The sequence below is a fragment of the Lepidochelys kempii genome, chromosome 8, assembly GCF_965140285.1.
Source record: "Lepidochelys kempii isolate rLepKem1 chromosome 8, rLepKem1.hap1, whole genome shotgun sequence".
NCBI lineage: Eukaryota > Metazoa > Chordata > Testudines > Cheloniidae > Lepidochelys > Lepidochelys kempii.
Genome location: NC_136387.1, coordinates 54700554 through 54714871, shown reverse-complemented (window position 1 = coordinate 54714871; position 14318 = coordinate 54700554). Strand labels below are relative to the sequence as shown.

At 49.1% G+C, this 14318-nt stretch overlaps 1 protein-coding gene across 2 annotated transcripts in view; it reads right to left on the bottom strand.

The window, feature by feature from the left end:
• The window catches only part of LAMC2 (laminin subunit gamma 2), a 40604-nt gene extending 27027 nt beyond the window's left edge, over positions 1–13577 (bottom strand). The window contains exons 1-2 of one of the 2 annotated variants that reach the window (XM_073356624.2): positions 13264–13577; positions 1108–1296 (exon numbers count right to left, since the gene is read on the bottom strand). In XM_073356624.2, coding sequence (XP_073212725.1) covers positions 1108–1296; positions 13264–13366 — 292 coding nt within the window. In that variant the 5' untranslated portion in view covers positions 13367–13577. The remainder of the gene's footprint in view (positions 1–1107; positions 1297–13263) is intronic. The other variant, XM_073356622.2, reaches the window with a different exon arrangement.
• Between the last annotated feature and the right edge of the window lie 741 nt (positions 13578–14318).

Genomic DNA, 14318 nt, shown 5'->3' with positions numbered 1-14318 from the left:
ATGAATTCATTACGCCTAAGTCATCACATTGAGACGGCATCCCAGCTAAGGGTGGGCTTCTGCAGCATGGGTTCTTCTGGGTTGTTCCGAACCCTCACCACAAATTTCCCTAGATCTGCTGGACCTGAACTGGCAACAGCTCGTATTCATTCGCCAGACCTGAAGGGGGCTGGCTTGGATGTGCTCAGATGAACTCATTGAGGACATTTGCTATCCGTGAGCCGTGCCCACAGAACTTCTCGCGCAGGCCTCCAGGATTACGATACCATATTATTAAAATGTTACAAGGAAAAGGCACTGCAGGGAGGGCAGCTGTTACAAGACACAGCTTGCTGAGATAGGTGGGACCCACTCTTTCCCCCTCTATCTCCCTCTGGAAAGGGTTAGGGAGGAAATTGTTACTGCAGCGACACTGTACACAACCTAAGGTAGGATTTCAGCAGCGTGAGCTTCCTCAGAGCATTGCCGTGCTGATGACAACTGGGACTCCGGCAGCGTGACCATCCCAGCAGCGTCTGGCCGCACAGAGCTTTTCGGGGGCAAAATCTGAAATTGAGCCACCACACCCTGCACTCACCCTGCAGCAGCAGCTCCTGTCGCACTGGGCTGAGCCCGGCGCCCCGCCCCAGGTGTTGCATCCTGGCACACAGGGGTGCAGCACCACTTGGGTTTGGCCTGGCAGCCCCTAAGTCATGACATCATGATGGAGGGGCAGCAGGCCAAATTTGAGGGAGGGGCTTTGTGACCTGATGTGCAGAGTCACAGCATTACCCAGGTGTGGCCCAGCCACCCTCCAAACCCAAGTCTAGGTCTTAGTGTCACTCAGTTTGGGGGCCCTCTCAAAGGTGGGACCCAGGGCAAACTGTCCCTTCTTCCCACAACCTGGCCAGCGCTCACCATAACAGATAGAGTTTGGGAGAGACGTGGCTAAGGATCCATTCAATTTAATCCACCAGAATCAGGCAGGAATTATTTTAGTTGGCAATACATGGCAACTCCAAGTCAGCTGTTGGATTTGATCACTTCTAGCCCAGCCCCCGTCCCTCAGGACTAGAGTAGATAAGTGCCCCCCACCTCCTCCTGTGTCCCATCTAGCTGCTCAGGTACCTCTGGAGTTGCAGTTACAAGGCTGACAGCTTTCTCCATCCCGCTGGCGATAGAACTCCTCCTTGCACCTCTCGCAGTGAACGCCATCCGTGTTGTCAATGCATTTGAGGCAACGGTACCCATTTCCTGTTTCTTGGAGCAGGTCCCTGTCAAAGATGCATTGACTGGACTTCCCATTGCAGTCACAGACTGAAAGAGCAGAGGACATGGCCACAGTTAAACAGAGGGACCCCAGTAGCTCTTACACCGAAGGGATCAGGTTTGGAGGTTAAGTTTTCATGTGCAAACATACCGCTGGTAAAGGGTGCCAGCCTGAGAGTCATGAATATCAAAGCCCTGTTTAGCCATAAAACACGCATAGCACGGGCAGTGCATTGTCCCACTAACATGCCCCAACTTTGACCTGAATGGACCGTAGGGTTGCCAATTTTGGTTGGAGGTATTCCTGGAGGTTTCATCACCTGACACAATCAGTAATTAAAGATTAATCTTTAATTCCTGGAGACTCCAGGACAGTCCTGGAGGGTTAACAACCCTAACGGACCACTCTATCATCTAGCCATTTGTGTCCTTAGTTTAAGCCAGGGATGACCAAACTTACTGACCCTCCGAGCTGCATACAATAATCTTCAGAAGTTTGAGGGCTGGGTGCACCAACCAGGGCTTGGGGGTTCAGCCCCACTCCTGCCAAAGCCCCGACAGGCATCTCCCGCAGGGCTGAAGGCCCAAAACCCCGCCTCCCCACAAGGCAGAAGCCCCTAGCCCCACCACCCTGCTGCAGGGCAGAAACCCTGAGCTCCCCCATCCCCAATCTGTAGGTGGAGAATGGGGTGGGGATGTGGGGGGCTCTGTGAGCTGCACTTGAACTGTAAAAGAGCCCCATGTGGCTCACGAGCTCGAGTTTGGCCACCCCTGGTTTATGCCAATTGGTGTTAGGTATACTGGGTTCTTTTGGTGATTTGGACTCCCGGGCACCACCATAAGTTTTCTTAAGAAAGCAAACTCCTGAGGCTAGATTTTGCAGGAGGCCGAAGTCAGTTAGTCACTTCTAGAAGTCCGACACCACAGCAGAGCTCACAATACGGAGTGCTGTTGGGTTGGGATCGCAACAGATTTAAAATAAATATTCTCCCCCCAACCCCACCCTTCAGTTTAGCTATATATTGAACACCAACAATCACACACACAGCCAGATTCTGAGCCTCTGTGAACTGGAGTTGCTCCTTGTAGGTCAGTGGAGCGATGCAGGTTTATACCAGCTGAGTATGTCCAAACTTCCTGGGAGAGCAAAAGGGACAGGTATTTAGGGCAAAGGGAAAATTAATTGAATCTAATCTTTTGTGTCTGTACAAAGGGTGGGGGCAGCATCACTATTTACAATGAAACAAAGGAGGAAATGGCAGAAATACATCCAGCACAAAGTCATCTGCAACAGAAAGTAACAAGTGGTGTTTGTTCAGTGCCTTACGTGGGGAGAAGGCTCAGAAATAAGGAACCAAACCAAAGGGGAAGGAGAAGCGAGGGAAAGAGGCCACGCAGCGCGCTGGACAGACGAACACCCGCCAACCTGGTACACTGTTACCATGCAGCGATGATGTCAGTCTACGACTATCCCCAGCCCACCAAACAGGAAGAGTCTACATAAGCTCTTCCAAACTTGCTGAGAATCCAGGGCAGCTGCTGGCAGTGCGGCTGTTTGGTTACTGACCGTGGTGCTCAGGTTCTCCCGCAGGGCAACTGCGTCACAAGGCTGCCCTGTCCCCTGGAACAGCTTGCGGGTCTATTGCAACCACTGGCCAGGGCCTGCTGCTGCAGGGGGAGCATTGGGTGCAATAGGAAACTGGGCTGAGGACGGGGCACAGCTGGCCTGCGTGTCCGAGTGTGCTGGTTAACAGGGAGAGGCACATCACCCGATGAGGCCAGCTGGGCAGAATGGTGTGTTCAGAAATCGTGCCCTGTGCTCACAAGCCCATCAGCATCCAAACACTCCTGTGGTTGGAGATGAGCAGTAGAACTCCTGGGAGCCCCTGGCAGCAGCAGCTGTACGTTTGCCCCAGCTGGCTGCCAGCGCACACCGCCAGGTTCAGACACGACACTGGAATTCCAAACACCTGAGACAAACCTGGGGTCTGCTAACGCTGCCAAACCAACCAGAGCTGATCTCACCCTCTCCACCACACAGCAGCACGCGCCCTTCAATCACTGCTCCCTACACTCAGCAGCATCTCAGTGCTGAGACCCGCCTCCATCCTGCCAGGATGGGGGTCGGACTCACCTCCTCCTTGCTTCAACTCAGCCACTGACTCCGTGTGGCAGAGCCCAACTCGACATGCAACAGCACGTGGACCACACTGGGAGCGAGGGGGGGCGGCTGTAGCCTGGGGAGCCCCAGTGCAGCTATGTCCCCAGCCAGGGACATTGCAGCATCAGAGATAGCAGATATCCCCTGGTTTACGTATCAAATGTAGTAATTGTTGGCAAATACTCCATATCATTAATGTAAAGTTGCAACTAGTTCTCTGGCATTTTCACATGCAAAACCCCTTCAAGCAAAGAAATCTCTTCAGTCAGGGATAAAGAGCCAGATCCTGTGATGTGCAGGGCACCTCCCACCCCACTGCAGCCTTTGAAGAGAGGACGCTGACATCACTTGCAACATGTCTGTAACTGTACGCTGTTTCACGTGTAATTTTCTGTTTCCCCTCACACTGTCCCTGCCTGCCTGTTTCTCCATGACTTCTTCAGAACAAGATTCCAGAGCTCAGAAGAGTTTCCTACTAAGATCTCCTGCAAATCTGTGCTCACTGTCAGAGCCACGTGTACCTGCCACCCTCTGCACGTTCCCCACTTCCACACGCATATAGGTGTGACAGCCTCTCTCAGCCTGTGAATAACTTGCATGGCCTCCCAGTCTTGAACACTCATCTCCCCCAGACACAGAAACCTGCAGGATGGGCTGAGTTGGGCTATAGACATTTAGTAATAACATTTGAGCATCTCTCCTGTACAGAATGACAAGTTCCCCCCCTCACTCTCTGGCTGGCTAGCTCTAATAAACCCTTTGCCAGTATAAGCTGCATCCACACTAAGAGACCTTTGCTGGTATATCAGTATTGTTATACCAGCAGAGCCTTCCAAGGAACAGATCTTCAGAGAATGGATTCTCTGAATGGCCTACCTGGGATGCTGCTTGAGAACATTTCTATTGCTGTGTAAGCGAGCTCTGAAGGAGCTCTTCCCTGAAAGCTAGTGACGAGCTGGGGAGAAAAGGCTTCAGGACCAGACTGTATGTATATGAACACAGCTACTCTGTGTAGGTATACAGCAGACAGAGCTGTGTTGCCCAAGTGATCAGTTTTGGCTGCTGTTGGGTAACAAATCACTTTAGTAAGAATTATACACACTCTTTCCTTAATCTCAGGTTTCAGAGTAACAGCCGTGTTAGTCTGTATTCGCAAAAAGAAAAGGAGTACTTGTGGCACCTTAGAGACTAACCAATTTATTTGAGCATGAGCTTTCGTGAGCTACAGCTCACTTCATCGGATGCATACCGTGGAAACTGCAGCAGATTTTATATACACACAGAGAATATGAAACCATACCTCCTCCCACCCCACTGTCCTGCTGGTAATAGTTAACAGCAGGACAGTGGGGTGGGAGGAGGTATGGTTTCATATTCTCTGTGTGTATATAAAGTCTGCTGCAGTTTCCACGATATGCATCCGATGAAGTGAGCTGTAGCTCACGAAAGCTCATGCTCAAATAAATTGGTTAGTCTCTAAGGTGCCACAAGTACTCCTTTTCTTTTTTCCTTAATCTGTGTATTAAACAATTTTAACTTTAGCTTTAATAAAAAAATTTAAATTTCAATGCAGGGGTAATGAAATGTTATTACCTTTATGTATGAGTAAAGGGCAGCAGAACTGTATTTAGCCTGTCCAGATTGAGGGGGTCACCCTCAACTGAACTGAACTCACTAAGCAATGGGTTTGGATGCCAGATCCCAGTGGAGAGTGAGGGGGATGGGGACAGGTGTTCCTGCCTGGAAGTGTGGGTTCTGCGTAAGACTCCTAAGTGCCATTTAACCTACCCCCTCCACTGTTTAAAGAAAGAGCTAATTAGGCTCCATTGAGTCTCTTGTTTTATTAAGGGATTGCTAGAGCTGAGATCACCAGTAATCAGGTCTAAGTGCTGCTCAGATCTGCTGTGGGCCAGCCTCCCTGCGGATGAGACTGCCCACCTGCACGAGCAGTGAGGTACCCACACTGAGAGCTGAAATCACCAGGAACTGGGTGGAACCTCGAGAGACAGATTTGCAGAGGTCACAGTAGAGAAGCAGGTGGCAGCAGAAGGTGACAGCACAGGGCCATTGGTGATGGAGCAGATGATAGTGCAGTGGAGTGAACGGTGGCATGCCCAAATAAATCTGTTAGTCTTTAAGATGCCACTGGACTCCTCATTGTCAGAATGAGCAATGGTGCAGCAGTGACACAGTGTGAAATGTGACCCAGCTGCGGTGGCAGCGGCAGGGAAGGCATTGCTCAACACTCCTTCCTCCTCCAGATGGGAGGTGAACTCACATGAATGCACCTCTCAACGCTGGGTCTCCCCTGCCCAAGGACAGCAGCTGGGAGTGGGAGGCACTGGAGGGAGAGGGAAGTGGCGTGTTAAAGGCAAGAGACCTTAGTTTGTTGGACTTTTATACCGCAAGGTGAGAAATGGAGGCAAAGGACACTGCCCAATGTACTCTGGGGCAGGAGTTTTGCTCATGGTCAGATGTGTTTCAATCATGGTTGTGGTATTTTCTCTAAATTAATGCCAGGTTCCTTTCCCCTTTGTAGTAAAAATTCTCTCTGCCATACACAGACTCAGTGCTCGCAAGAGGGGAAGCGTTGCCTCTTAGAGGCGCACAAGGGTGGTGTATAATTTTCCCAGATTACTGGGTGGGGGCTCGAGCTGGTTCTGTGCTGTATGGTTAAGGGGGACTCTGGATATTGAAGCCAGCCCTTGTTGTTGCCAACTCTACCTGGCAGAAGGGTTACAACTGAAGAGAATTACTTTATTCTGTTCAAGGCACCCGAATTGCTTTCACGTACATGGCACACCCAGGCATGTCTAGACACAGATCACTTTTCAGTACCACAATTTTTTTAAAAAAGAGAAACTCAGATGTAGGGTCAAAGTCCCCTTTAGGAGGCAGTTGAAAGGACAGGGCCTTGGTTCCTTAGCAACTACAAGTGAGACATTTGGTCAGCGGGAGGACAAAGATGTTATCAAAAGAACAGACGGGACTGAGAACAGAGAGACAGGAAGAGAGGAGCAATTTAGCAAAAGTTTAGAACGTGGGGAAGATGTGGGGAATTGGATGCAGGCTGCTCTAGGTCACTGGCTCAAAATCATCCCTATCTGCAAACTATTTGGAAATTGTAATGTCTCAGCTTCTAGCATCCAAGTGTCTACATTAGAAAAACCCTGCAAATCACTGGCCACCTTGAATCAGAGAGGCCAAGGACTGAATGGGCCATTGGGGTGAGCTGCCCTTGTAGAGATTGTCCCTGCTAGGGAAGTCCGACCCGCTGCACCCCATCTAGACCAAGAAGTTGGGTTTCCCAGGCTGTTAATCCAGCATCTTCTACCAGCACTAACCTCACTTTACAAATGGAGACAAAATGCAGAAGGGTGAAGGAAAAGGGAGACACTGGAAAGAGAAACCAGGGAAAGTCTCCTAAGACAAATAAGAGAGGGAGACAGAGAGAAGCTTGAGAACAGAAAAAAGAAGAAATCTCTTGCTTAGGAAAGGAGAGACACTGATCGGAGGAATTCCAGAGCAAGCAGAAATCTGGTTCATAGACTGAGGACAGGTAACACACTGTAGCCATTTTCCACTTCCCTTGAGGGCTAACATCTGCCTCAAGACACAGAGCCATCCATGCTGCAGAAGGGGATAGCCTCTGCCCTCTGTCCCTGGGCTGCTGAGTGGTGCTGGCAATGCTCACTCCCTATCGCCACCTGATGGTTGTGCTACCCAGCCCCAGGGTGGGCAGCATGCAAGGGAAAGGCTCCTAGGAACCTGCTTGCCCTCTAGCACAGCTGCAGACCTAACTCTCCCCTGGTATTTTAGCACACTGATTTTTACTTAGGAATTAGACCCATTGTCCCCTTCCTTTAAAAATGTTGTTCACATTTGTGACCCACCATGCTGGGCTAGCCCTTTACTCCCACCACCTCGACATACAGTGCCCAGCACACCACCCCCCCAAACACACACTGACGTCCTCGCCCATGCACCATTAACATGCATGGCTGACAAACACATTCACATACATCAGCCAAGGCTGCTAACATGAAGAAGACACCATCCAAAGGCAGGAGGCAGTAACCAAGATAGGTCCACTCCAGTAACATAATTCTCTTCTTGCAATCCCGCCACTGGTAGACTGGTCTGTTCCAGAGCCACAGAAGTCATTCCTTGAGCCAGATTTTTCTCAAAAGGTTTCCATTCTCATTTGACTCCCTTGTGTGGTTAATGCTGTCTGATCACATGGACACAGCATCCAAGAAGTTTTTGCATATCCCCGAAGTTTGGCCAGGTTGTTAAACTGGTGTCAGCGCATCCTACGGGGGATAAGAGCAGGGCACATTTTCACGTCTTGCCTTTGCATGGGGCTGTGAGCTACGTCTATAGCCTTGGCCCAGGGCAACAGATTGGGCTAATGCATTATTAACCTGAAGTGGTGTCCCATAGTGGACTGCATGTTTGTTCCTACTGCTGGGCTTCCCCCAGGAGCCTCTGCCTGGGAGAGCTAAAACAGATTGTTTTAAAAAAAAACCCTGAACTGTCTGAGTTGATAATGCGATGCTGTGTTTGAGGGCTGAGGGAAGAAGGGGATTTACAGTGGAAAAGCCCTTTCCTATCTGGTGCTTAGAGGCCCTACCTTGGGAAAACTGGTCTCCAGCTGTTCGGAAAAGGTGGGGCCTGCAGATAGAACAGCTGGGATTCTTTAATGCTGTGCCAAGATGTGGGTGTCCAGAGTACATGCCCAGCAAAACCTCATTCTCAAAGCATCCCTGATACTAAAAGAGGGAGAAACTCTCGCCTGCTGTTCTGATCATGACTCCAGCTTCTGGAGGGCAGGAGCAGGAGACAGGCAAGCCCTGAACTCCCCCTACCATTGCCTTACTCTTAAATTCATGCATAAAGAAGGGCGTGTCTATACTAGGAATGCTATAGTGGCACAGTGAATTTCTTCCACTGCTGTAGTAAACCCCCCTCTCCCAGAGGCGGTAGCTAGGGTCTCAGAAGAATTCTAATGTCGACCTTGCAGCGTCCAACCTGGGGCTTCGGTTGGCTTGATTACAGCACCCGGGGTGTGGAATTTTTCACAGCCCTGAGCAATGTAGTTAAGCAGACCTAACTTTGTAGTGCAGACCAGCCCTTAGAAAATTTTGTCCTGGGTATCTGGCTGGTGAATCTTGCCCATATGCTCAGGGTTCAGCTGATTGCCATATTTGGGGTCGGGAAGGAATTTTCCTCCAGGGCAGATTGGAAGAGGCCCTGGAGGTTTTTCGCCTTCCTCTGTAGCATGGGGCACGGGTCACTTGCTGGAGGATTCTCTGCTCCTTGAAGTCTTTAAACCACGATTTAAGGACTTCAATAGCTCAGACATAGGTGAGAGGTTTTTCGCAGGAGTGGGTGGGTGAGATTCTGTGGCCTGTGTTGTGCAGGTCGGACTAGATGATCATAATGGTCCCTTCTGACCTTAATATCTATGAATCTATGAAAACCCTGATTGTTCCTGAATCTGTGCAACTCATATTTCAGCTGTAGTGAGGAATGAAGCTGGCAACATTACCGACCAAACCAGCGGGCAAAGAGTCTCTTCAGCAGCTGGGAACCAACACATTTAAATGTAATCAAGCTTCCACGACAACCATAACCTCTCCCCTTTCTGTGTAAGGTCCCACGGAGATGGCTGAATCCACAGGCAACCTTCTTTTCCTATTTGTTTATTCTAGGAGATGAATAAAACCAGCAGATGGTCAGGTCAGTGCAGCTAGAATTCACTGGTGGACTGCCAGCTCCATAACAGACTCTTCAGTGGATTGTGCCTGTCTAGGCGAATGACACCGCAGCCCACAAGGTTTTGTGCCATCAGGCATGCGCACGGGTCACTGAAAGTCTGCCAAAGCCTGGAATTCCTCCTCATCGCCACAGAGTTGACAGGCTCTCTGGAGCAGGGAGCCCCAGCCAGGTCCCAAAATGGGGAAAGAAGTTCCGTTCTCCCCCGACATCTCAGCCATGTAGATCACTCGTCCAGCAGGGGAGAGCAGAAAATCTTGCTTGCCTCCATGCACTGGCCACATCTTGCATCAGTCAGCAGCAGCAGCGTCACCAGTCTGCCTCTGCCCACAAGAAGTCAGAGTCGTGGCTTGGCAATACTATTTATTTCATTGTAATGAGCTAACCCATAACTCATGTCTCTGCCCTGCACCTCAGCTGTAGGCACTGTGGCATTGCTATGCTGAGAGATACTGGGTGCTGCTTGAATCACAAACTGCTTTGAGACTGGGTGTGAACGCACCCTTCAATTAGCATAACTGTCAGGATGAGTTAAGGGGAAGCCCCTCCCTCCCCCCGAGAGAAAAGAGGATTGTGAATCTACCCAGGAGTTCTGGACTGAGGGTATGTGTGCACAGCAATTAGACACCTGCTGCTGGCCCCTGCCAGCTGACTCGGGCTAAGGGGCTGTTTAATTGTGATGTAGACTTTTGGGCTCAGGCTGCAGCATGAGTTCTGGGACCCTCCCACTTCACAGGGTCCTAGAGCCCAGGCTCCAATCTAAGCCCAAACGTCTACATCTGTTAAACAGCCCCTTACCCTGAGCCCCACGAGCCCAAGTCAGCTGGCACTGGCTAAGCACAGGTGTCTGATTGCAGACAAGGGGCTTTGGGGGAGGGGGTCATGTGCACGTGTGTGTAAAAATGACAGAGAGGCTCAGAGGAGGAAGAAAGCCAAGCAGGAGCCGGTGAGCACAGCATGGCTCAGGAGAAAGCTAGAGAGAGTTTTTGGGTCAGGTCCTGGCTAAAACAGCTTGGGACTGTAAGCTAGGAAACTGCTCCTTTTGTTCCTATTTCCTCCTGCATTCGGAGAAGAACTTTGACTAGCTGCTCGGGTCAAAAAGGGGCAACAGTATTAATGGAATTCAGCAGGCTGCCTTGTTCCTCCAGTGGGTCAGTATTTCTCCCACATGTGCTCTCCAGGGCGCTGCAATTCCCACATTGAATGTATTTAGCATCAGTGTTTCCTGGGAGGAGCAGAGGAGTGGAGTTTGACATTGCAGGACGATGCCTCTTCTGACCTGACCCTGCTTTTCCTACGCACATTGCTCTGTCTGGGGCTGGACAAACACAGAAAGACAGAGCTGGGGAGACATGGCAGAGATGTACCCCTTGTCTGGTTTCCAAGTGGCATACACAGCACTGTGCCAAGCCAGTGGAGCCTCCCAGGCCTCCGCCAGGCAAAGGCCTGAGTCCGAGATCTCTAGGCCAGCCTGAAGAGCGCATTACTTCAGTATGAACCCTGGGAACCTGGCAGGATCTGTACATCCCAGAGGAGAGTGCAGAGGAATCCCTGTCAGGCGGAAAGGAGCAGACCAGGGGTGGCTGTCTTTGCTGGTCAGCAAGCCCCAAACACCCACCTATTCTTTCCGACAGTTAAATGTCACAGGTGGAAACACTTGGGAGGGCCAGCCCATGGCATGTGCCAACTGCACAGAGCTCTGTATATCTCAGGGACCCAGCCCAGCATGCCATCTCCTCCACCCGATCACAGCAAGATGAACCTGGGTTCAACCCTTGCCAGCTAGCACCCAAATCCAGCCCATTCCTCCAGCCCCAGACAGACACACACACACACACACACCCCAGTATCCAGCACTCACTCAGTCTCCCCTCCAGCTGCCAAAGCCTCCCTCGCCCCCGAACAATGAGAGTGCCTCCAATCCATGTGCCAAACTCTCCCCACTTGAAGGAGACAACAAACACTGCTAAGCCCCACACATCTGACTCCATCCAGGGTCCTGATACATCCAAGGATGTTTCTCCCACCAGAATTGCTTGAGAACCAGCCTTTAACAGACTCAAGGCACAGGTAGCCTAGATCTCCCTATCTGGCACCAATACCTGCAGGGGTTGGGTACAGGCAAACGTCACTGCCTATAAACCCACAGCCAACCGAAAAAGACACGCACGCCACAAGTGACACACAGCTCGCACCATCACACATAATGGCACATTGAAAAAATTGTTTCATGCTAGTGCACAGCCTTCTGTCCCCAAATCATTATAAGCAGTGCCACGCTGACAACCAGGCATGCATGCACTGAATGACACACAAATACCAGGAAACTTTTAGTGTCAGACACCTGCCTACATCACAACATACACATCTATTAGTACAATGGGTTTTGCTGAGCAGTTTGAAACACCAGCATCTGATCTTCTGTAACTAAATGAGAATTCAATATTTAGCTAACCTGATTTAAATAGCTCAGTTGTAAACACAGTTGTATTGATTGTGAGGACATGGCTGGTTGGTGAGTGCAGGAGAGAGTACCAACAACATTAAAACTGAGCTACTTATATTAACTGATTCAGGACGTTTGTAATAGATTAATCCTGTTGAATGAGAGCCTGTCAATAATTTGCCGTTGATTGTCACTTTATACCAAGTGCAATAAAAAGTTCAAAGTCCACATAAATTGAATGTCTGACTACACAGATTCATTTGCTGCAGGGAAAGGGAAGAGAAACTATGATGGTTTATTAAGAGATTTCATTTCAGATATAATTATATTTGTTATAATAATCTGATTAGTGCTGCACCTTACATGAAAACAGATCTGTTTTTGCAAAACAGAATTGTTTTCAATACTTCTTCCTTTACTTTTTCCACCATCTCTTGGTGCGTTTACATTAAAAATAATTAAAATTATAGACCCTACTTCCAAACCACTAAAAATTAAAATGTATTGAACGCGAATGCAAATACGTTTTGGCAAATATAAAATATACACAGCAGCATGCCTTTATCAATGTACTTACAGATGCTGCCCTCAAACTGACAGTGTTAAGCAAATGTCTATAATGACATGCATCTAAGTTTGTTTACCTACAACACACATTCAAGTCAGTCACAAAACACACATAACCCATGACAGTGTCACATCATTGTATATGATACACAGTAGCAGCAATAGCCATAAAGGCAGACTAGCTTACATGGTCTATGAAGACCCTATTACTGTCAGTACACACTCTGTAACCATACATGTAAATACAATGCAATGTAGCAAAACATACTATACAGGCAAGGTGTCACACCGTCATACAGCCACACACACAAATAATTGCACTGTCACAGTACCGGTCACAGTCGCCCATTCAAACATGTATAGATATACAACCAACACCATCATACAAAGTATCTCGCAACATATAAAAACACTAGTTGTGTGGTGTCACAACAGATAACTGGACACATGTTCACCTGCAAGCTGCAAACACTGGGTGTGCAGACCTGGTCTAACACAAAACATTTTGAAAGGCAAATCTCTGCAAGATCTGAATTCTGTGTTACTAAACCAAAAAGGCTCTCCTCTTCCAGTTTGTGCATTGGCTTAGCAGCGTACACTCTGGGTTACTAAAAGTGCTATATTAACACAATGCAGCATAACATAATTAGCATGTTCAGACCCAATTCCTCTCAAACAGAGAGTCTTTAAAGAAAGTAGTTACACACCAGTACGTTATTTAAAGGGGGTCCCAGAATCATCTGGGCTACCAATGGTCCTGATGAACCAATGCAGCATTCCTGTGATGTTTAAGTGGCAAGGAAATCCAGATAACAGTATCTAGTGTTTATTCCCAACCAAAACATTACCACTCCCATCCACAAGCATCTCTGAGAAATCCCAGGAGGAGGGGAGTGAGATCTCACAGCTTAGTGCTGTCTCACCTGGGGGCTCTGTAGCAGGTAAGGTCATTTGGAGTACCCTTCAACCAGTGCAGAATTAAAAATAAAAAATAAAAAAAAAAGTTGTAAGTGAAATCAGTTTTCTAAACGGAAGCAGGACGATCTAATCATGTAAGCCTCACCTTCTCTTCTGTCGGTACCAATGGCTGCAGGCAGGAAGACAGAGACACAGAGGCAGCTCAGGGTTAGCAGCCAGTGCAAAGTCATTTCTGGGGATCCAGGCATGAATACACAACACAACACACCAGAGCAGAGCCAGGAGCTTGCAGCTGGCTTTCCAGTGTGCTTTGCTTTCTCTTCTCAGGTGGTTTTATCAGCTCCTGTACCTGAGTCACTCCCGACACAGGAAGAAAGCATGTGCCCCAGTCAGACTTACTTGGTGAATAAGGAGAGCCCAGCCCATATGAAGCAGACACACCCAAACCTCAGATCTCCTTACCAGCTCTCGGGGCTGTCCTACACCAACCAAAACAGCAGCACAAAACCAGACAGGAGGGAGGTCTGGAGGGATAGAAAGACACATCAGCAGTGTGAGCTTCCCCACAGTCAGTGCCAACTGGGGTTCTAGTAATATGTTTCCTCTCCTCAGCAGAAACCCCTCAAAATTAAATAAAAGCCACTGCAGATGCTGTGAATCCTTCATTGTACCCAAGCCTGCCACTGAAATTGAGGGGGCAGGGTCTCAGTCACCCTCCCTACTTTAGAGTGCTCTTCGTGAATTGATCACCACCACCTGTATTACAGCCGCGCTAGAGGCCCCAGTCAAGATCAGGGTCCCATTGTGCAAGGTGCTGTACAGATGCATTGTGAGAGAGAGTTCCTGACCAGAAGAGCTGGCAATCGAAATAGACAAAACAAAGGGCATGGAGAGGTGAAGTGACTTGCCCCAGCTCACACAGCAGGCCAGAAACAGGATTAAAACCCAGGTCCAGTGCCCTATGCACGACACCATATGCCTTCTGATTACAGTCACAGGTCTCAGCTGGGTAGAACTACACTTGACCTGATGCCTTGGTGACCTGCCCATGAGCACTATCAGCTCAGGGAGAAATAGTTAAGAAGCACGACAAGCTCAGCCTTGAACCCAAGCTTTCTGATCACCTAACTGGTTATTCTACTCAATGGGCCCTGAGCCCCGGCTTGAAATCCAGTCCAGCCCAGTCAATGCTTCTCCACT